At 42.5% G+C, this 24,971-nt stretch overlaps 1 protein-coding gene across 2 annotated transcripts in view; it reads right to left on the bottom strand.

Moving 5' to 3' along the window:
* The window catches only part of CLSTN2 (calsyntenin 2), a 553,125-nt gene that overhangs the window by 319,963 nt on the left and 208,191 nt on the right, over positions 1-24,971 (bottom strand). For both annotated transcript variants that reach the window (XM_070576195.1, XM_070576194.1), the window contains exon 2: positions 18,652-18,774. In XM_070576195.1, the coding sequence (XP_070432296.1) occupies positions 18,652-18,774 (123 nt within the window). The remainder of the gene's footprint in view (positions 1-18,651; positions 18,775-24,971) is intronic.

Here is a 24,971-nt window from a genome sequence, read left to right as displayed (position 1 = left end):
GAGGCTCAAAGAGAGGAAGTAGGTTTTCCAAAGTTACGTTCTGAGCCAGATGCCGAATAGAAACTAAAACTGAGGTGTCCTGCCTTCTACACCCGGGTCCCCCAGTCTCAACACTACTGATGCTTTGGATCAGATAACTCTTTGGTATGGGGGCTGGCAGTCATGTGCATTGTAGGATGTTTAGCAGCTTCCTGGTTTCTACCCACTAGATGCCATAGCAATTCCCCAATCCATTAAGAAAACCAAAAAATATCTCTGAACATTGAGTGTCTTCTGGGGGGCAAAATGACCCCAATGGAGATGGGAACACATGACACCAGTCTACGTGAATTCTGGCTGTAACATTTATCCAGCTGTGTGATCTCAGCCAGTCACTTACCTTTCTGAGCCTGAGTTTCCTTTTCTTTAAGGTAAAAATAGTGTCAACTTGACGAGCTCATGTGATTGGTGAATGTGAGTGAAGTTATGTATGGAAGTGCCTGAGTAAAGTGCCAGGCACACAGTAGGCTGGCAGTGGCTACTATTTTTATTTTTGAGAGATGTGATAGTCTGACACCAGTCTGTCTCCATCAAGCTCTTTCTCCTCTCGGCAATTTGCTATAAATGTTACTGAACAATCATCTCGTATTGGGGACTGCTGCCTTGGCTGCAACAAGCTGAGACCATGGCCTCATCACATTTGGAGGAAAGGGGAGTGCTTGCGAGTCAGGCAGGGCTGTATTTGCTGTGCAGGAAAACAAATGACGTGCTATCTGTTTGTTTTTGTCATGTCTTTAAGCTTCCTTATCTCCAGCTGCAGGATTCTGCAAAGTAAAATTCAATTAGTATTTATCATCCTTTTCCTAGATGAGTAAGTCAACTTCTTTTATTGCTAAAACTCATAAAAAATGTGGAATTGTCAAAGACCTCTGAAGATTTCAAGGTTTTGAGATGAAAAAGGCCTGAGTGTAAGAGGAAAGAAGTAATTTTTTTTCATAAGAAAATAACCATGCTGCCACTGTGATCACAGATAATGTTCAGATAGGAACACAAACAGAAAGTTCAATTCTGGGTTTTCAAACTTTGGCTTCACCACGACATCTGTGTGTGCAGAAACCTAACAGTGTACAATACATGCAAGCGGGACAGCTCCAGCTCTTCAGGCTGCTTCTCTGTTTCTGCTCCTCTATGGGTATTTATGTTGGTTGGGATTCCAGGGGACTTGAAGACACATGTGCATCTTCAGATTCAGGACCGGTTATCTCATACCCGCTCTGATGACCAAAAAGAGTCAAAGGAATTTGTGCTGGTGACTTCTTGGGTCCACCCCATCTCCTTTCTTCCCTAGAAATGGCAAGTGGTACTCATTCCATTCCAGCCCCTGGTTTGACTAGACAAGCACATACTGAGACAACTGCCTGGGACCTTCACTCCCATCTCTAGGAGCTGCCCACACAATGATAACTCATGCCCGAATCCTACATCCAGATGTCAGCCCTTCTATTTCCTTGACTTCCCTTGGTGTGAATCTGGATTTTTCACCCATCTTCCCTGACCATGAAGTTTGGGAAAGCTCTACCATCTCTGACCACAGCAAGCTTCCAGAACAGAGTACGCTGATGTAGCTAAAAGGCACCCGTTCTGTCTCTTTCAGCTGTCATTGGACCCAGTGGGGCTGCCCCCAGGCATTCCTCTTGGATAACAAGAAAGATGAGTTTTGATTCCTGAGGAAATCCACTAGGACTAACCATCAGAAAGATAGCCCACCTAGGCAGCTGCCTATAGAGTTACACCTATTTCAGAAGACCTCTTCTCCCTCACGACTCCATCACTATAGAAGGGTGTGTTTTGTTTGTTCATGTAGGCTCCACGGTGAGAAGCCCTTGTCTGTGTCATTCACCACTGAAGTTCACACACAGTAGACACTCAATAATTTCTTATGCATGACTGAATGAACAAATGTGGGATAGGGCAAATGCCCCTCTTTGGCAGTGTGCAAACCTCCAAGTGTACCAAACCCACAGTTCTCCATCTCTCATTGCCTGGGTAGCTTAAACCAGAGGCCACAAGCTGGCGACCTGGGGCCAAATCCAGCTAGTGTTCTTGTTTAATCTGTAGATTGTCTTTCCACACAGTGCTTTAAAGATAAAACTGAATTATTTACTTTCTAACAAAAATTTGGAAATTTCACCCAAAACTTTAGATTTTGGGCTTCTTTTAGAAAATGACAAGGCCTGGTAGCCTTGGGCTTACATTTATAGATGAAGAAGGTTAGATTTTTACCTATTCTTCCCACTAAGTACAACTAAAGACCCTGGACAAGATACATAAAACAAAAACATGCAAAGACTCTGAAAGTTGGAACGAAGAAGGCAGAATGGTTAGGGTGCATGGGACCTGAGAAATGACATGCTGGTGAGTTCCCTGGGTTTTCTTTTTGCCTCAAATATCCCAAACTTGGAGCTAAAGAAGTCTGAAACTCAGAAACACCAACAAGTACAGCAAAAAACAAAAAAGCCCAAACAAGAGGTTGCTCTCTCTAGCCAAAGGACCAGGAGAGGAGCAGCCTAGCAAGACAGGTAACTTTCAGACACCTGTCACTCTACTCAGATAAACACTATGGCCTCACCCCCACTCACGCCAGAAAAGGCTGAGTAGGAATCCTAGACCTCCACCCTCTTGAGGCTATAAGGAGGTACTCCAACATTCTGGCTGAAGAGGTGTCAGAGAAGGTCAATTAGTCAGCTGGGACTTTCACCCCCAGTGGCCAGTAATGTGGCCCCTCCCACAGTGTCAGTGTGAGGCCCCATTTGGAGACTGGACATCCACTCTCATCTGGCAGTAATGAGGAGCCCTCCTCCCTCCCCACTGGGAGGAGAGTCAGGACTTTTACCATTGCCCAGCAGTAATGAGGCCGTGTCCACTGCAGTGTCACTGGAGACCATGTGGGAAGCTGGAACTCCCACTCCTGACCAGAAGTAATGAGGGAGCCCCCCTCAGGTGTCCATGAAAGCCAAGTAACCAGTTTGCAGTAAGGAGGTGGTGCCCGCCAAAGAAAAAGCCAATTAAAACAGAAGGATTAAATAAGATCCAGTCTCAGAGAACAATATAAAATTTTCCAGGTTGTCACAGAAAATCACTCATTATAGCAACAACCAGGAAGATCTCAAACTGAATGAAAACCAGACAATCAATTGATGACGCTGCTGAAACAACAGAGACAAGAGAATTATCTGACAAAGATTTTGAAGCAGTCATGATAAAAATGCTTGACTGGTCAATTACTAACATGCATGAATCAAAATAAAACAGAAGGCCTAAGCAAGGAATTAGAAAACCTCAGCAAAGACATGGAAGATATAAATAGGAACCAAATGAAAATTTCAGAATGCAAAAACACGATAACTTAAACGAAAAGCTCAGTGGATGGACTTATCAGCAGAATGGAGGAAAAAATACGTGCACTAGAAGAGAGAAAAATAGAAATACCCATTCTGAGCAAGAAAGGGAAAACAGAAAACAAAAACAAAAAACACCCAGAGCTTCAGGGACCTGTGGAACTATAACAAAAGATCTAACATTCATGTCATTGGAGTCTTACCAGGAAAGAAAAGAGAAAGCAGTGCTGAAAAAAAACTCAAAGAAATAATGGCTGAAAACTCCCCCTTTTGATGAGAGACACAAACCTATAGATTAAAGAAGTCAAGTGAATATCAAACAGGATAAACTCAAAGAAGTCCACACCAAAGTGACATAATTAAACTTCTGAAAATAAAAGACATAGAAAACAATATTGAAAGCAGCCAGAATGATATCTTACCAATCAGGGGAAAAGCAGTTAGAATAACAGTAGATTTCTAACGAGAAACCAAGGAAGCCAGAGGAAGGGCACAATATTTTTCAAGTGCTGAAGGAAAAGGATTATCAACCCAGAATCCTAAACCCAGCAAAAATATGCTTCAGGAATGAAGGAGAAATCAAGACATTCTCAGATGAAGAAAACCTGAGACTTTGTCATGAGAAGATCTATTCTAAAAGAAGGGCAAAAGGAAGTTTTTCAAAACAGAAAAGAAACTGTAAAAGAAGAAACCTTGCTGGGGCCGGCCCGGTGGCGCAGCGGTTAAGTGCACACATTCCACTTTGGTAGCCCGGGGTTTGCCGGTTCGGATCCCAGGTGCGGACATGGCACCACTTGGCAAAAGCCATGTTGTAGTAGGCATCTCATGTATAAAGTAGAAGAAGATGGGCACAGATGTTAGCTCAGGGCCAGTCTTCCTCAGCAAAAAGAGGAGGATTGGTGGCAGATGTTAGCTCAGGGCTAATCTTCCTCAAAAAAAAAGAAGACGAAGGAGAAGAAACCTTGGAATATCAGGAAAAAAGAAAGAACACAATAAGCAAAATTATAGGTAAATACAATAGCCCTTCCTTCTCCTCTTGAATTTTCTAGATAACATTTGGCAGTTGAAGCAAAAATTATAAAACTGTCTGATGCGGCTCTAAATGTATGTTGAAGAAATATTTAAGACAATTGTATTATAAACAGGGGAGGTTAAAGGGACATAAATGAAGCTAAGATTTTAGTATGTCAATTGAACTCACAAAATAATGACACCGCTAGACTGATAAACTGGCTAGAGTAACCACTAAAAAAGTCATATACAAAATCACACTCAAAAACACCATAATAAATCAAAATGAATTCTAAATCAAGTCAAGTAACAGGAAAGCAGAAAAAAGAAAACAGAGATATGAAAAACAGGGAGAACATACAGAAAACAATAAATAAAATGGCAGACTTAAACCCTAACATATGAATAACTACATTAAATATAAATGATCTAAACACACCAATTAAAAGATAGAGGTTGGTAGAGTAAATTAAAAACAAGACCCAATATACTGCCTACAAGAAACTTACTTCAAATATAATGATAGAGGCAGACTGAAAGTAAAAAAATGGAAAAAGATATATCATGCAAATATTAGTCAAAGAAAAGCAGAGTGGCTATATTAATATCAAATAAAGTAAACTTAAGAGCAAAGAAAATTGCTGGAGACAGACAGTGACATTGTATAATGATTAAAGGGTCAATCACCAAGAAGACATAGCAATCCTAAATGTGTACGCCCTGACAACAGAGCTGTAAAATATGTGACGCAAAAACTGATAGAACTGAAAGGAAAAATAGACGAGTTCATAATAATAGTTGAAGACTTCAACAGCCCTCTCTTAATTGATAGAACTGGATGGGAGATCAGCTAAGATATAGAAAAACTCAATAATACTATCAACCAACAGGGTCTAATTGACCTTTATAGAATACTTCACCCAATAACAGCAGAATATACATTCTTTTCAAGTGCCCACAGAACATATACTGAGATAGGCTATATACTGGGCCATAAAACCAGCCTTGAAAAATTTAAAAGAGTTGAAATCAGACATCAGGTGCTCTCTGACTACAATAGAATCAAAACATAAATCAACAACAGAAAGGTAGCAGGAAAATCTCCAAACATTTGGAAACTTACACTTCTAAATAACTCATAGCTCAAAGAAATCTCAATGGAAACAAAACTAACATATTGAGATTAATAAAAATACTACACATCCAAACTTGTAGGACACAGCTAAAGCAGTGCTGAGAGGGAAATTTATAGCATTAAATGTCTGCATTAGAAAAGAGAAACCATCTCAAATCAATAATCTAACCTCCTACCTCAAAAGCTTAGATAAAGAGTAGCAAAAAACCCAACAAGTAGAATGAAGAAAACAATAAAGACAGGCACAAAATTAATGAAATGAAAGTTCAAAGGATGAAAAGACAAGCTACATAACGGGAGAAAATATTTACAAACCAGATATCTGACAAACAATGAGTATTTAGAATATGTCAAGAACTCTCAAAACTCAATAGTAAAAACACAACAATCCAATTAGAAAATTGGACAAAAACCATGGAGAGACAATTCGTGGAAGAGGATATGCACATGTACACATGGGACATAAGCACATGAAAAGATAGTCAACATCACTAGCCATTAGAGAAATGCAAATTAAAGCCACAATGAGATAATACTACATACCTATCTGAATGACTATAATAAGAATCAGTGATAACAACAAATGCCTGGGAGGAGGCAGAGAAAGCGGAACACTCATACACTGCTGGTAGGAAAGTAAAATGGCGCCGCCACTCTGGAAAACAGCTTAACAGTTTCTCAAAAAACTAAACATGCAACTTCAATACCATCCAGCAATTGCACTCCCTGACATTTATCCCAGAGAAGACTTATGTTCACACAAAAATGTGTATACATATGTTTATAGCAGCTTTATTCAAAATAGCCCCAAAGTGGAAACAACCCAGATGTCCTTCAGTGGGTGAATGGTTAAACAGACTTGGCACATGTATACCATGGAATACTACTCAGCAATATCAAGGACGGACTACTGATACAGGCAGCCACCTGGATGAATTCCCAGAGAGTGCTGCTGACTGAAAAAAAGCACCAGTTCTAAAAGGTTGCCTACTGCATGATTTCATTTATATTACATACTGGAAATGACAAAATTGTTGAAATGGGAACAGATTAGTGGTTGTCAGGAGTTAAGGAGGGAGTGGGTGGGAAGATAGTAGGTGTGGCTATAAAAGGATGACACTTGTGGTGATGGAAATGTTCTGTATCTTGACTGTCGATGTCAATACCCTGGTTGCGATATTGTATTATAGCATTCCATGATGTTATTACTGGGGAAACTGGGTTAAGAGCACAGAGGATCTGTCTGTATGTAAAACTGCATGTAAAACTACATTTACTGCAAAACAAAGAACTTAATTTTTAAACATCAACTTAAAAAAAAAGGAATTAGCCAGCACTTAGTAGCAGCTGCTCTTCCCTGGGGTGAGGTAGCCCTGCACTGCCACAGGGAATCTCTCTGGATCCCCACAGTCTCCTCCCCTCCAGATGCCCTGAGCCGGGCCTCTTCCCACACTGGCTCCAATCGAGTGTGTGAGTGGTGATCTGGGAAACACACCAGCGGGGGAGGCTGTGCTCCCAAGTGCACCAGAGTCAGTTCCAGGCCCTGCAGGGTGCAACGTAGGCAGCCTGATGGGACTTCTCTGAATGCCAGTGTCCCCAGCCCTGCCCCCATGCTGCTTAGCAGCAGGCTGTAAGCCACTCAGTGCTTTCAACTCAAACCAGCAACTATTTACTGAGATCCTCTAAGCTGCATTGTGTGCCAGGACGTAAGGATAAACAAGCCCACTCTGGTCTGAGGAGCAGGCAGGTAAACAGATTGCGTCAATAGTGCAGCAGAACCCGGGCTGAGCCCAGGAGCAAACACATCAAAAACAGGAAAAGAAGGTGCTTTGTTAGCTAAGCACGTGCTCCAACATCAATCTCATTCATTCATTCCACAGGCTTCAGTTGAACACAGTGCTAGGTGCCAGGGACACAAAATGGATTCAGACAAGCTGCTCAAGACCAGTGAGAAGGCCGACTCATGAGCAGACAGTCACAGCCTCTGTGCCAGTGTGACAATTGCCGTGGCCAAAGAGAGAGCTACAGGAGTTGGGAGCCACAAGGATGCCCGTCAGGCGCAGAGTCCGTTTCACATGATGTTAGTGTAGGAGTCCTGGTGGGGTTGAGGTGTGACCCTGGAATGGGGCATGTGGAATTGCATGGCCCTTCTCGCCACGTCCCTGCTTTCTGGCTGCACACACAGGGTTGCATTTGGCTCAGGACCCTCCTTGTAAATTAAGTTCAGACATTTAGAGTCATGTCTGACGGACTGGATGTGGGCATGAGAGGAGGGGTGAGTGGCGAGGCCCAGGGGAAACCAAGTAGCAGGCAGGAACACCTGAGCTTGTGAAAGAGGAAAGAAAAACACTACAAATGAGAAAGAAATCTGATGGCAGAGGGCAGAATCCGCGGCAAAGAGTTGAGTGGAAGATTACGTACCAGAGCATAGCCTGGGCCTGTATGTGAACCCACCCTGCTCACTTGAAGCTTGGGAGTACTCATCCATCTCTGGAAAATGAGGGCTTTGTGGTAAAACAGAAAGAACTGTAGCACTAGGAGCCCAAACAACATTTCTGTGGGAACCCCGGAGCAAGAGTGGGCCAGAGGAGGAGAAAGGCCACTTCCTCCAGGGCTGGGAGAAAGGCGATGAAGGGAGGTCAGTGTGGATCAGTGCCCTACCACGTGGGCCGACCCAGGGGCCTGTTAGCATCATGGCGGACCACTGAGGGCAGCATCAGAATAACAAGCATCCAGAGGCAGGCAGTGATGGAGTGCCAAGTGGCAGACGTTGAGATAGAAGACACCCCAAATGGCATGGCCAGCCCGCCACATGTGAGGCTGGTGTGGAGCACGGCTGTGAAGTGGAGCGGCATGACAGGTGAGAGGGAACAGCACCGGAGCGATGGCCCCAGGAGCAGCCGAGGCGGGGCGATGGCAGAGGGGTGGGTGCAGTGAATCTAGAGCTGGCATCTCACCCCTTGAGGGACTCTGAGAGAGACACAAGAAAGGGAAAGGGCCTAGCGGTGCTCTTTGTGCAGCGGACTTAGGGATAAAGGGCGTCAAGTGTTGATCCTTGCAATCCACAGCCCGATGGGACTAGGAGAGGGGCTTTTGCTAATGTGCCCTCACTTTCCAAATTGCTTTTTTTCTAATTTGCCCTTGAAATTTTGCTCTTAGTATCATTAATGTGCTGAAAGAACTCTTGCCACACTTGGATTTACTTTTCCACTAAGAAAAATACAATGTATTGTAAGGCCATGGCCACCCAAGCCAACACTGCAAGGATGTCATTTACCAGGGCACTCGGCTGGAACTTAAATAAATAATAATTTTTAAAGTTTGTAGATCATATTGAACTTAGCTTAATAGGCCCTCTCTCCAAACCTCTGAAAGGATGGCTCATAAAAAAGTAATTAGTTTATATAGACTGTCAAGGTTCATGGGGGACAGCTGGCCTTTGATGCCCCATATGTGATTACAGGCAGCTACAAGATAATAAAATCAAGCTCTGAACTCACGCCAAGGTATGCAGCGATCTCACGCCGGACACTGTGCCAGGGAGAATGTGCCATAAATGCCACTTGTAATCCTGGTCTCTGATTTGGAATCTCAAGAGAGTCTAAGACATTTAGGACTTGCATTCACAGGCCCCAAATTCCTAGTAAAGTAAAACCATTGACCTTACAAATCCATGTGCATAATTAATATTGGTGATGGGGTCTGATTCCAGGTCTATTCAATATGGCCACTGTCATAAGCTGCGGACATGGTTTCTGGAGAAGGGATGTGAATTGGTATTAACTTGTCTGAGCTTGGTTATTAAATGGTCCAATTACTGAGAACTGGAGCTTGTTTTCAATCATCATTGATTTCACTGTGATGATCACCAGTTACAGCTTTTTAAGAGGATTTCCTCAATGTGTTCAAATTCCCAGTTCATTCTTCTCTACGCTGCTCCCTTATATGAACTTTCTTGGGCTGTTTTTTCTCTCATAGTTCAAACAATGCCCCATGCCCTCAGTGCAGAAAACCATATTAACGGGTGGTTTTCATCTGGCCTCTTTCATTGCCAAAGACAGCGACACACTCAGTCATCTCAGGAGAGAGCAGATATACCAGTGCAGCAATGAGGGTAATTTTATGGAAATCCAAGATCACCAGACGTCAGGACCGCTCGGGAACTGAGGCCACAGTTCCCTCTGGGACCGGCTCCACCCCTCAGTGTGCTGACCATTGCTCATAACTGTGATTTGCACGTGTCATGGAAGCTTCATCTGCAACCTCAGCCTCCAACATGGCCCCTCAGCACTCAAACAGGAAGCCGACTGGCCTAGAGGTCTTTTCTATCGAGGTAGCAAGTCACAGGCTGTAACTAGCCCATTCATGGGCCTGACCTGATTTACTGTATGTGGAGCCCTGACTTTGGAGTTCTAGGTTTGACCCATGGTCTTTTGCTGAGGCTGGACAGAGTCAGGGAGGCTGACGTGGTGACAAATGAAGCTGAGTGTCCCCAGGGACTGAAGCCAGGACCCTGACCTCAGCAGCACTGTGCCCACTCCTGCTGAGTCCACTGGCCATGGGATGGAGCAGAACCAAATGATGGTGGAAGAGCACAGCGGTTAACAGGGAAGTGCAGACAACAGCGGACTGGGGAGACGCTCCTAGTGAACAGAATCACCCTCAAAATCGGGAGGCCTGGCAACACTTTTCCAGCAGAACGTCAGGATTCCTCCGGGCCAGCCCAGTGAGTGCCGCGTACTTCCGTTCTTCCCTTCCGTGAGTGGGAGCCTGTTGAGCTTTTCCCTCCCCTGAAGGGTGCGTGGGGAAAGATAACTTTCCTTCTAGCTCACAGGTCTCTGGACCTAGAGGAGTGCATCCAGACCTGATGAGGAGGACAAAGTCTTGGGCTTCAAGCCAGATGCCATGACTGGATACAACTTTTAGGAGTCCCAGGATAGGGTGAGTATATTTTGCATGAAGAAGGGATGTGAATAACTGTGGGCTAATGGCATGCTGTGACAGACTGACCACACTGATGACCCTAACTTGTCACCCCCCGTGCCCTTGGTAGTCTACTCCTACTCTGACTCTGGGCTTGGCCATGTGATTTGTTTAGCCAGTGGGACAGCAACAGACTTGTCCCAAGTAGCTGCTTGCAAAAATGCTTGCACATTTCTGTGCACGTTATGCTTCTCTGCAGTCACCACAGAGACATGCTCACGTGTCTGATGCCTCTGCTAGCCTGCTGGCAGAATACATGGGGGAGACCAGTGTCATCCCAGGTAAGGCTACTCCAGACCAGCCAGCCTACAGCCTACCCAGCTGCTGCCCACAGACACCTGAACGAGCCCAGCTGAGCGCAGCTGAGATGGGCTCAGATGAGCAGACCTGCCCGATCAACACGTGGAGTCACAAGAAAGAATTAATGGCTGCTTTTTGATGCTCCTAAGTTTTGGGGTGGTTGGTGCACAGCAACACCTAACTGAGACATCTGGTTGGACCTACAACTTCACCATGAATACTGTGTTCTGAGTAAATTACATATCTGGGTTTAGCCTCAGTCTCTCCTTCTGTAAAATAGGGATCATGACAATGCTTATTTCAGAGGGCTCTTGCAAAAATTCTATGAGAGAGTGTGTGTAGAAGACCTTGTTCAGTGCTTGGTACATAGTCAGCGATTAATAAGTGTTAGCCAATTTTCAGTGGTGTGTGCGCAGCTTGTTTTCTGTACAAGGATGGACAGCCAAGGTGACAAGCAGGGGCTGAAATCCATCTCTTTCTCCACTTGCTAGTCATATGCCTGTAGGAAAGGGCACTTGTTTCTAATTCGCACAGTTACTCTAAAGGCTGGTCCTGCTATTACTAATAATTTCACTTTTCATCTTGTTCTAGTATAATACTGCCATTAATTCAGAATCCCAGAAGACCTGAAATTCCTACATTCAAGGGCTTCCCTCAAGCTTTCTCCTATTTTCAACACTCCAGCTTTCTAACCTGGAACTCCACATCCTATTGGGGTGACCAGGACCTTCTCGGTTTTAACACTGAAAGTCCCACGTCCCAGGAAATCCTCAGTCCCAGGCAAACAGCCTCGTGTGCCTCCCTGAATGTCCCTTACTCTTCAGCGTGACTGATGGAGAATGACCCACAAACACACACTAGTTTTCCTTGAAACATTAGTTTGAATTGGAGCAGGACCTTGCCAGAGTCTTCTCATTGAGTTTAAGGTCACAGGTGGATAGCCTCCTACCTCCATGGAGCCTCTCTCCTGCTGTCAGTATTTACCTGGGACCCTCACTCTCTTCTTCCTCCTTGACTGGCCCTAAAGTACAAAGTATGAAAGGGAAAAACTGGAGTGAATGTAGTGTCTATGAAGGGATACCCAAGAAAGGTCCCCAAATATGCCCCAATCTCCTATCAGTCACTCTCAAGGCTGGCAGCTGCCAAGCTGGCAGAACAAAGAGAACCAAGGAACAGAGCCAAACCAATATTTTAATTCCAGAGTGATGGATACATCTGTCTTTCTTTCTCCCAGTCAGGCCCCTCCAGCACCAACAGAGTCAGGACCATGGGGTCCAATGAGCTTTGCTGTTCCTAGGTACTATAAATGGACCCTTTCATTGTCACCCTCCCTAGAGACCACAAGCATCAACTTGACCAGGTCTTCTGGCCTATTTACTGGTGGCTGTGCCCTCATCCCTCCATTTTATTCAGCTTTAAAGCAACTTCTGTATGGCCCTGATGAGTTCTCAAATCACATCTTGCCTGCAATTGGAAACCCTTAGATCGCAGTTACTATGGTGAGCAGGAGAATTTCTCTCGGGGATGGAGGCTGAGGCCTGCGGACACGGGACCAAGGGCTCCGCCACAGGCTGCACACAGGAGTGGAGCTGGGTCCAGTTCTTACTTCATCTAATCTGAACCCCACCATCTGCTCAAAAATTGGGCAATCACAGATCGTATCAGCAAAAACATTTAACCACACAACCGCAATCTGTCACTGAAAATAGAACATATCTGCTTTTTTCTCACCATCTATGAACTAAACCATAAGCACAAAATCATGACTCCTGTGTTTGTTTAAGAAAGGTATTTCAAACAAACTTGCCCATGGCGGTGTTAGTTTTTAAAAATGGAAAAATATTGTAAACAACCTGAATATACAAAAATAGTGAAATGGTTAAATAAACTATGATATGGCTATATGATGTATAATTATGTATACTCTTAAGAAACATTTTTGAATATATTTTAGTCAGCTTGGGAAATGTCTGTGAAAGTGAAAACACAAAGACTCTGAGCTGTATATACTGTGATCTCAATTAATAAGAACTGTTTATCCTTATATGAATAGAAAAAAGCCTAGTAGGGTCTCAGGAACGTGGGTTATTTTTGTTTTATTCTTTATTCTTTTTAGTAATTTTCACATGTACTCGAAAGGATAGACGCTGGTCCACATCCTTCTGCTTCCTGTTTATTCTTGATTCCAAGTCTGTGAGATCCAAGGCAGTAGCCCAGATTATGGATTCCAGAGAGGTCTGAACCCAATTCACTGCAGAGACTGCTATGAATCGACCTCTGGCTCAGGCTAAGTGAACACTCATAGAGCATGCTGGGACACCAGGAGCACCCTGCCTCTGGCCCTCAGGAAAGACCCCACACAAACCAACTTGGAACAGAGAGGCACGTCCACTGTGAGGCTGACAGTGGTGGCCCCCTGCTGCCAGGACCACAGCTCAGAGAGCCAGGGGCAGGGCAGACTGAGGATGTCTGGGTCCGGGGAGGGTGGTCCTGAGGCTGCTGGGTGGCGGAGTGAGGCCCAGGTGTGGTTATTGCACGGTGTCCCACGTGGTACTTAGACCCGTCTCATGGTTTTTCCACTGCCATAAACTACCTAACTACTTATTTACTGACATTTTTCTTTATATTTGGGTTTACAAAAAACTCAGATGAATTTATAATAATAAATGAATTTACTTAAAAGGAAAACAACTGAAAAGCCAGCCTCAAATAGAAAGTAACCTAAACAAAATACAACAGAATGTTATTAAAATTCTAGCTCGATGCTGTTGCCTATGGAATGTTATGAGACAAACTTGCTCCTTCTTTGTCGAAAAGAGAGATTAGCAAGTGTTTGAGAGGGGCTGAAGACATCCTGGGGCGTCCCAAACTATGCCGTTCTCCCTAACGTAATCAGAAAGATTGAAAAAGAACTTAGAAGGGAATGACTCACTGCGCACGGGATTCAGGATTCTTGAACGCTGTGAGCAGGGACCATGTAAATCTTCTACTTCTGCTGGACAATTGGCAGAGGGGAAAGAAGGCAGGACTTGGCATCTGAGGGTCTGGAGCTGCATGAAAGGCTGATCCATCCTTAGCGAGTAATCTTGATTAGTTATTTCATTTCTCTAAGTCTCAAGGTCCTCATTTGGTAAGACAGAATCACAGTCGCTGACCTACCTGTTCTATAGGGTTGGTGTGAGGCTTGAATGTAACTGTGTGTGCAGCGGCTGGCACACATATGTGCAGGTGGGGGGTGTGTTTATAATAAAAGGGCGCATGCTTTGCAGTAATCTAAAAGTATACCTTGCAATAGATTACTGCACAGAGATAAATTATAGGTAGAATGTAAGGAAATTAATTCCCAACTAACGTTTACAGAGTTCTGCACTACTCTTCCCAAAGGACTTTCCCCTACATTATTTAACCGATTGTCCCCATACTGCCACATAACCACACAATCTAGGCAGCACAGATTGATAGTCCATCAAGTCTCTAGAACAAACTTCAAACTTACTTTTCTCCTTTCCTTAGCATCATTATCACAGATTATAATCACATCATTGTAATCAACCTAAAATGAATAAAACACTTGTGGTTTATTGATAATAATAAGATTACAATTACTCTGATTACTCTCATTGTTACCACAGCTCAGATTATCAGAACTGGGGTATCCTGGACATCTACTGGCTGCCAGAGAGTGCTTTAGGCATTTTGTGTTAGTGTCCACATAGTGACCCAGGAGTAGGTACTGCTTTACCCTCATTTTAAATATGAGGAATCTGCCCCTGGGAGGAGTTCAGTAACTCACGTGAGTGCATGCAGCTAGCCAAGGGCAGAGCCTAAATGTAAAACCACGTGGGTTTGCTCAAAGCCTTGACTGTGCACAGTCTGCATTCCCTTCTCACCATAAGACAGCATGGATACACAAGCCTTCAGCGAGGGTCCTGCCTCAGGCACCTGTGGGGCCTGGAGCACGGACAAGCACCCCGAGCAGGTCCAAAGACAAGGAGGCAGATGGATGGGCAGATGCTGTGCAGAACAAGGAGGGCAAACGGAGTTAACCACGGAGGCAAGAGCACCTTCTGCTGCAACCACATAATCGAACCAGCCAAACCACGTCCCAGGAACCTTCTGGGCAGCCTTCAGAGAGTCACCCAGCCTGAGAAGCCAGCCAATTATGCCTGATCATTCTCTGCTGCCCTGGCCTTACGAAAGACAAGTGCAGACTGGCCCAATGTAGATAAATGAGCAGTTCTATTATCTCTGAAAGGCAATCTAATTCCCTTCAAATTTAAAAGTCTCCACAGTTTCCTAACAGGCCTCAGTGGGGCTCATGTAGAAATTAATAAGTTCACAATGTGCCCAGTTTGCTTTCATTATCATTTTTTGCCATGCAGTGGACAGGATTTGCATTACTACTCAAGGATTTTTCTGTCTCTGATTCTCTAAGAAGGTCACGTCCACTGGGCTCAGACACTAGGTTGAGAATAGAGTCGGGTCTAACGGACTTGACTGGGGTCTGAGGGGGGTTTCAGTGACGGAGAGTCGGTGCCTCTACTGATCATGTGGGGCAGGGATCAAAAGACTATATCATAGGAAAAAGGAACTCAGAGCGAGTGGTGAGAAGCACCGGTCTGCTCTGGGATACTGGGAAAGTTGCTTGAACTCTCTGTGCATTAGTTATCTCCTCTAAGAAATGGGCAGAGAGAAGGATCTGGAAAAGGAAACTCAAATTTATTAAACTTCCACTATATGTTGAATCATTGCAACATGCATCATAGACATTCTTTAAGTTTAATCAATACGTTATTGTATGGAGAAGCTTATATTATTTTACAGATGAAGACAGTAAGACTATTGTAAGTTATAGTATTGAATATGAGGTGTTATCACAACTTTTGAGGAAAAAAGTAGAAAAATGACTGGAAGGAAGTACACTAAAATGTTAACAGAGGCTCTCTGGGGTAAGAAAACATTTTTCATACTTTTTTGTACTTTGCTATTTTTTTCACATTTTCTATAATAAACACTCTAATTAGGAGATATACAATAAAAGCTATTTTACATCCCTGAACTTCGCATTTATATGCAAAATGCAATCATGATTTTCATTTAAATGATATTTTACATAGGAAATTTTTCTTTAAAAAACTTTTTTTAAAGAGGAAATCACAAGAGAAACAAGACAGAGCAAAAATGATATGGATGGAACCGCGTCCGAATAAGCTTAAAGCTCAGCTCATAGGCTAAATTGGAAATAAAGACCACTGGGAAGGAGTGGGAAACTGACACCCAGTACGACAGCCGTTGATAAGGGGACGAGAGCTGCAGTTGACTTTGAGAAGTGATGGAGCTGGCAGATAGGAAGTTTTCAATTTTATGAGAATGATAGGGATCCAAAATAAATCTTCAGTATTTTCCTTTTAAGATAAATGTTTTAAAATAAATGCCTGCAGTGGGGATGGATGGCTAGTGCCCGTGTCCTGTCTTAGAGCGATCATAAATAACACTGAGAAAAACAGCTTTGACCATTCTAAAAAGCACCTTTATTTTTTACTCTTAAGAGTTTGGAAGATTGTATTTTGATGCATTAAGCTAGATTTTTTTTTATGCAGCTGCAAATATCAGGAGGAGTATAGAAATTGGCTTCAGATGGAAATAACTGCTCAGGGCTTGGCTTAGAAGCAACCCTTAGATTCAAGATCTGCCTGAAAACCTGTGGGCACATCCAATGGTCAGAATACAAATTCAAGTTTAATGGCATCTGATGGATTTATGACTTAAGGAAATCCTTTGATGAATCGTCAGGTGAAATTATTAATTGTCCTTCTAGCCCTACAACCAAGGAAGGCAAGTAATCTTTTGTAAATCCAAACTTTCAAATATCAGATTTGCTTTAAGCATTTTTTCCCTCCCTTTTGCTCTGCACATTAGAGAGCTTATAACTTTACTGTAGATCAGCTTATTCAACAACGTCAGTTTCCCAGGTCACTACTGGATGAGAACAGCTTACTCAACAACGTCAGCTTCCCAGGTCACTACTGGATGAGAACAGGGCTACACTGAGGGCAGACATAAGGAATAATCAGACACATCCCTCAGCTTTTAAAGTGTTAGCCTCACTACACTGAAGCGACCTAATGGCATCCATTTACTTCCCGTGTAACGTCATTGGTTTTCTCTGTTATGCTTTAAAGAGAGCCGCACACTTGAATGGAGAGGTGAATGGGAGGAGCTGCTTGGTGAAGGACCTCCACACGGGCTGTGAGCAAAGAGGCACAGGGAAGCCAGGAGCACACGCTCAGTCTGGAGAGGGGAGCCGCGACTCAGCTGTGTATTTCCGATCTGACTTACCAAGATAAACCAGAATCCTGCATTTTTATGCTACATCTCCCAATTTCTAAATGTTGTCTCTATTTTTTTAAGCACACAATGCATGCCAAACCAAATATTTCCATGATCCGAACATTTTTGCTAGTGTTTGTTTTAAAATTGCATTTCTAGGGGGTTGTGAAGAATTGTTGATTAAGCTCAATACCGTTCAGTTATGTCCAAGAAGGGGATGAGTTGGAATATTCCCAGGCTGGCAAAGAAGCTTTGGGGAAGATAGTTCATCTTTTGTGATTTACACTTCCAAGTGGAATTTGGTTGAGCTGAGACCTCTGAGGATGGCTGGAAGATACATGGAAATGTCCCAAATCTAAACGCCATGGAAGTCACAGGTAGGTGCCCTTGGAAGTTATCATTCTACATAAAATAAAGATAAAACCTTCTTCTGAAAGTCAGAAGTATCTCCCCCATGCTCTGCAAGAACGCTTATGGGTTTATCTTCACATAACGCTGAGTTTCCCCATTTAACCCACCCCCTCGCTCCTTACTTTATAATATTCTGTAATGAAAAAAGGGCCTTCACAGAGCTTATCTCTTAGAAGTGTGAAAGAGCCAATTTTTTCTGCCCAAGTAGCTCATAATGCAGCAGACAAACTGTCAGAAAAAATAGACTTCATCATGGGGAAAACCTCAGCCTGGCACCCATCTATCATAAAGCAATCTTCTAGAAATCTTGAAAACCTTCATTAAATTTCCTGTCTTTCTCCTGACAGTTATAAAATGTTAACAATATTACTCATGATGCAGGCATCTTCAGAAATTCTTTGTTCAATCCCTCCTCCCCTTGCCATCACCCATCCCCTTAACTTTGCCAAAATCGATGGAAACATGAGACACAGCCAGATTCTTCACAACACACCCCTCCTGGGCCTTGGCCTTGCAGGAGGTTAGAGGAGGAAGCAGCAGTAGTCTTGATGACAGTGAGAAGATTCTCCAGCCACAAGCTGCAGGGGGCAAAATGTCACTGCCTCCAGATTCTTCCTCCAAAAGCCACACCCACTTTGAAGCTCAAAGGCATGGCCCCATCCTGCCCTTAGCAAATATTTCCTGGTCCTTTTTCTTCCCTTTTCTCTTACCTATCTACCAAGCTACAATTCTCCACCTGTCCACGCTATGTGGGTAGTGGGGACAGCAGGTCACACACTTTATCATCTTTCTAGAGGGAAGATTCCCCTATGGCCCTTCCTAGCCCAACTTTTCCAACTCCAGGGGCCACATCAGCAATATACCATCTCTCAGAAGAAGAAATAAGGGTCTTGCAGTGGAGGCAAAACCAAGGGAAAAAACCATAAGGAGATACAAAATCCACACCAGAAATCAGCAGAGGCATACAGCTTTAAATCACAAGCTGATCTATGAGAGGCACAGGGTGGCGACAATAGCTATAGATCCTGAACCTGGACTTCGTGGAGGTTTCCCAACATGTGTCGAAAGTGAGCCAAGCCCAGCCATGCCAAGCCATCATCTCACCTGCAAAAGGAACTGGTGCATCTTTATCCAGGGCTACAAGTGGTGGGTCCAAAATGACTGTGTCATTGTTCTCAGTTATGACTCCATGATACGAAGTCTCGATCCATGGCTTGTGCTTGTTGACTAGAAAACAATGGAAAAAATAAAACAAAAAGATTGACTTTTAAGATGACCGGTTGAATAACTAACCCATAATAATATTATTAATATTGTACATTTGCCCAATCATAGGCTCTCATCTAACAACCACATGAAGGACACAGAGCGTGTTAGTCTCATTTTATACCCAAGGAAGCTTCAGAGAAGTGAGGTTCAGGGAGAGGTTCAACAATTCACAGGAGGCACACAAAGATTAAGGGCAGCACAGAGATTCACATACAGTTTTTGCCTTTAAGACCATGGATCTTTCGCCTAACCAAAATCCCATTATTTCTATTTCTGGATGCCTGGTGTAGATAGATTTTGTTAAAAATTGATTAAAAGCTTTAATTCTCAAATGCTACTATCTATTAATAGATGTTTCAGAATTAAAGTCCATTATCGATCAACAAACTAGCAGATTATGGCTGTGTGCTGGGATTTCTGACCTTGACCTAATCCAATTCATCATTAGAGCTGTTACTGCATTTTATATGCATAAATATACAAGTACCAACATATGTGTAAAGATGCAACAGATACTTGAATATTTTCTGATCATTTAAGACTGTGTCTATCTCAATGCTCTAAATGATCTAGCAATTTAAGTTGCTCTTCAATAATTCGACCAGCTGAATGATATATTATCTAATGAAAGATTAATGCACTTAGAATACATATCAAATATATGTTACTGGTTGAATTGTGTTCTGAAAAAATGATAGGCTGGAGACCTAATCTTCAGTACCTTGGAATGTGGTCTTCACGGAGGTAATCAAGCTAAAACGCCGTCATTGGGGAGGGCCCTAATGCAAAATGACCGGTGGCCTTATCAAAAGGGGAAATTTGGACACAGAGACACGTGCACAGAGGGAGAATGCCATCTGAAGGCTGGAGTTGTGCTGCCAGAAGCCAAGGAAGTACGGAAAGCTATGAGAGACGCCTGGGACAGGTTCCTCCCTTACACTCTCAGAGCAAGCATGAGCCTGCCAACAACTCGATTTTGGACTTCTGGCCTCTAGAACTGTGAGACAATAAATTTCTGTCGTTCTAAGCCACACAGTTTGTGGTACTTTGTTAAGGCAGTCCTAACAAACGAATTCAGGATTCTTATAGTCCACGGGTACTAATGAAGGGTGAGGAATTTAAATAAGACTGTGCTAGGATTGATGCAACATTCCTACGTGAGAATTTTCTCTGGTGAATATCCCACTTCTGCCAGTTCCATCTCCTTGATTCAGCTCCGGCCCAGCTGTTTCCTATCTGGATGGCTGCAGTGGCCTCCTGACTGGTCTTCCAGTAAGAAGTCCTGTCCCACTCCAATTCCTCCTCCACACTGGCAGCAAGAATAATCTTTCTAAAATATTAGTCTGATCTCCTTGGTTTGCCTTTTGTTTGCCCACATACACTCCAGAAGTCTGGGTGCAGAGTAGGTGCTTTAGAAACAAAATCACGGGTTAGAGGGAGCCCTGGACTCATCAAGGGGTCCTGATGCCAGTCCTCACCCCTGCTTCACAGTTTAAAAGGTGTCACCATGTACGTAATGCTGCCCACAGCAACCTGAGAGGTAGGGCGATCCTCAGAAAAATGATGCAGACACCACTTTCACAAGGTGCGATTTTCCCAAGACGGCCACAGGGCTACTAACTAACAACTGGGGAAGCCAAAAACTCTCTCATACTTCGTGGCATGTAAAAAGCACACACACATGCATGTACACATTCACATGATAATATATATGTAATATACACTATAATAGATAACACATTATAATGTATCTAAACATATTATATTACATATTTTTCAAGAGCCATGGCAAAGCAAGAGCTTATAGAACTGCGAACAACTCTGTTGTGGTGGCTCCTGTCCCCTTTGCACCCCATCATGCTTCAAAAGGTCAGTTAGGAGTTGCTCCAGAATTGGTAGTAGCCTCAACCCGGGCCACCACTCTGCTCCTTCTCACCCATTCTACAGCAACCGTGAACTGACCGAGAGGTGGTTTAGTGGGGCAAGGACATAGCCTTGCTGGTCTCAGGTCTTGGGCCCTGAGACCCATCTCTGCTGGTTGAGTCATGCACAGGGCAGAGAGCAGCTCTGCCTACTGCAGCTCTGGAGGGGGCGGCAGGCTCATCCATGCTCACGTGTTGGCTTCATTATGGACCCTGGAAGAATAACAGCCACCTTGGGCTGTCCACACACTCCTTTGCTCTTTCATTAGCCATCAACACAAATGCAGTGTAAATAATTCGCAGCTGTTGGGAGAAACAATTAATGCTTTTTTTTCTCTTTAATGAAACCTAGGGGCCTATTCATTAGAAATGTGTACAGAGGATACACCTGGAGCTCACCTCGTGTTTCAAACTCATTGGGCCACTTGGCTCGATGGCAGACAATGGAATCTAAGTCACAGTTTCTGGGTCTCAGGCCTGGCTTAGCCATTTCAGGGCTAGTCCTATGCAAGTCATTGGCCACTCAGAGTTTTAACTCCCTCAACTGTAAAATGGGGAAGAGGACACCACTCACAGGGTTGTCATGTCATTCAGATGTCCTAGGCTGGACACACAGCCCCTGACCTTTCATTACTTAGACTCACCACCTTTCTCTCTGGGCAGTGACAGTATTGGCAGGAGAAGTGATTTATAGACCTGAAAGTCGAGGTTTTCCCTCATTAGTGGGGATGGGTTTATTCCCTTCTACCCGCAGGCCTGCCTCCCTTTCCTTCCCTCTATCATTGCCATAGTTAGTTGAGCACCTATCACGTATTAGCATTTGACATATTCATTAATCCTCACAACAACCCCATTAGATAAGACTTTATATCTCATTTTGCAGGTGAGAAACATGCTCAGGAGGTTTAAATGTTCCCTTTTTGGAAAATAAGAATGTTAACATCCCTAAAATTTCCTCATTTCTCTCCCACTTTCTGACTTCCTTCAGATCTATCTCGACTTTTGCTTTGTCAAGGTTGATAAACATTCGCATTTTGATGTGTAACCAAAATTAAATCTTCTTTGCTTTGTCTGTAGATCAAATCCTCAGAGTTAAACTAATAACTTAAATTTATATTATTTTGACTATGAGGATATGGTTCATGGCTGAGCCAATTATTGTACAAGAGTTATTTTTCTTCTTAGTTGTCCAATAGTCATTCCAAGGACAACAAGCCTTGTATCCAGACCAACTTGACTCTTGATTCTTTCGCTCCATCAAATGGCAGAATTACACTCCATTTTAACTTGCATCATATTTGAAACTAGACTCCTTTGTATATTTTTTGTTTTCTGAACCCAATGATTGTCTTTTTATTTCTATTGAGTTATGAAATGCAGGAATTCTTTCCCAACCTCAACTATATTATAGATTTTCAATCATTCCATCTATTACTCATTCCTTATTTGTAAAATAGAGATACCTACTTCATAGGAATGTTGTGAAAATTGCGTGAGATCATTTAGGCCAGTCTAGTATACCCACGACATGAATAGGCATTCAGATACTCTGAAGTTCCCCTAGCTCCTCTTATGCTTCTAAGTGGCTGAACTGTGGCCTTGCACACTCACAGGTATTTAGCCCGGCTCAATAAACAAATATTTATGGAGTACACAAAATGTGCAAAAATAGGTTTAAGCATTGGGGATGAAATGGGGGGAGGGAAGTTCCTGAAATAAGCATTTGACAAAATTCAACATCCATTCATAATTAAAACTATCAGCAAATGCGGAATAGAAGAGAACTTCCTCAGTATGATCAAAAACTTTTATAAAAAGTTATAGCCAACATGACACTTAATAGTTAAAGAGTGAATGCTTTCCCCTCAAGAGCAGGAAGAATACAAGGATGTCCACTCTTACTGATATTGTACTATTCACATTGTACAGAGGTTATTACCTGTGCAATAAGGCAAGAAAAAAATTAGATGGGAAATTAAAAAGTAAAATTGTCTTTATTCACAGGGAACATGATCATCAATGAAGCAAATCTATGGAAGCTACTAAAATTCTACTAGAACTAATAAGTGAGTTTAGGAAGGCCACAGTATAGAAAGTTGATATATAAATATCAATTATATTTTTATGTACTTTTATATTTTTATGTACTAATACACAATTGGAAATTTAATTAAAAAATACTAATATGATAGCATCAAAAAACATGAAACACTTAGAAATAACTTTCACAAAATACATACAAGATCTGTAGACCAAAAACTAAGACATTGCTGAGAGAATTTGAAGAAGAGGTCTTAACGGAGAGACAGACAGCACTCATGATTTGGTAGGCTCAATATAGTTAAGATGTAAATTTTCCCTTAATTGATCTATAGAATCAATCAAATCAAAATCAAAATAATAGCAGAATTTTGTAATGGATAAACTAATTCTAAAGTATATATGGAAATGAAAAAGACCTGATATAGCCAAAAGAGTTTTGAAAAAGAAGAGAAAAGTTGGAGGACTTATACTACCTGATTTTAAGATTTATTGTAAAGCTAGCTTAATCAAGATAGAGTGGTATTGACATAAAGATAGACATATAGATCAATAGAAAGGATAAAGAGTGCAGAAACAGACACATATACTTAAGGTGAATTAATTTCTGACAAAACTTCCAAGATAATTCAATGCAGGGAAAGGATGGTCTTTTCGTTAAATGCTGCTGGAAAAATTGGATATCCAAATCCAAACAAACAAACAAACAAAAAAGAATTTCAGTCATACTGCACACCATGCACAGAATATTATCTCTAAATGGATCATGGACCTAAAGGCAGGAGTTAAAATTATAAATGGTTTAAAAGAAAGCATGGAATAAAAACTTAGTGTCCTTCAGTTAGACAAAGATTTATTAGAAGTGACAAAAAGAGCATGAACCAAAGACAAAATTGATACATCAAATTTTATAAAAAATATAAACTTCTATTCTTTGAAAAACACTTTTAAGAAAGTTTGTTTTTTTAAGCCACAGACTGGGAGTAACTATTTGCCAAACAAATCTCATAAAGGACTCGTATCCAAAATATATAAAGAACTCCTGTAACTCAATAATAAGACAAATAATCTGCAAAAAAGGGGCAAAAATTTGAACAGATCTGTCACCAAAATAAATGTATGGACAGCAAATAAGAACATGAAAAGATGCTCAACATTAACAGTCATCAGGGATGCGTAAATTACAGCCACAATGGTGTGTCACCACACCATGACTAGATGGTTAAACTGAGGCCGTCCATGCCAAGTTCTGACGACGTGAAGCAACTGAAACTCTCATACATCGCTGGAAAGGATGTAAAATAACGTAGTCGCTTTGGAAAATACTTTAGCTATTTCTTATAAAATGACTCAGCAATTCCATTCCTAGGATCTACCCAAGAGAAAGGAAAACATAAATTACACAAAAAGCCCTGTATGTAAATATTCATAGGATTTTTACCCAGAACAGTGCCATCAACTAGCGAAAGGATAAACAAATTTTGCAGCATATCCATATGATGGGCACCTACTCAGCAATAAAAAGAAATCAACTACTGATCCATACAACAAAACAGATGACGCTCCAAAGCATTTCACTGGTGAAATGAAGTGAAAGAAGTCAGACACGAAAGACTACAGGCCGCTTGATGCCATTCATGTGACATTCTAGAAAATGTCAAAGTATAAGGATGGACAACGAATCAGTGGTTGCTAAGGTCTGGAGGTGGGATGGAGTTTGCTTGCAAAGGGGCACAAGGGAGCTTTCCAGGATGATGGAATTCTTCTGTCTCTCAGGTGTGGTGGTGGTTACACTTCTGCGTGCTTTTGTCAAAAGTTATCAAACTGCACATTTTAAAAGGGTGGATTTTTTACATGTGAATTATACCTCAATGCAATATGGGGCAAAAATAAAGTCCTTACCCTCAAGGGACTCTCAGGCCAGAGAGGGATCCATGATAACCTGGATGGTAAGAGGGAGGGGAGAAGAGGACAGCAGAGTGCTATGGAGAAAAAGAGGAGAAGCACTAACCCAGCCACGGTAATCCAGAATTACTTCCTGGAGAGAGTAGATTCTAGGTCATGAGCAGTAGGAGTTAAGCAGGGATAAAGGATGTTGAGAGAGGGTCTCAGGCAGAGGAAGATGAACAGGCAAAGGCCTGATGGTAGAAGCACCTGGTACCCCACGAGGGACATGTGAATAGTCAGGTTTGG

Source organism: Equus przewalskii, chromosome 15 (assembly GCF_037783145.1).
Source record: "Equus przewalskii isolate Varuska chromosome 15, EquPr2, whole genome shotgun sequence".
Lineage (NCBI taxonomy): Eukaryota > Metazoa > Chordata > Mammalia > Perissodactyla > Equidae > Equus > Equus przewalskii.
Note: the sequence above shows the minus strand (reverse complement) of the source record. Positions and strands in the feature narration are given on the sequence as shown.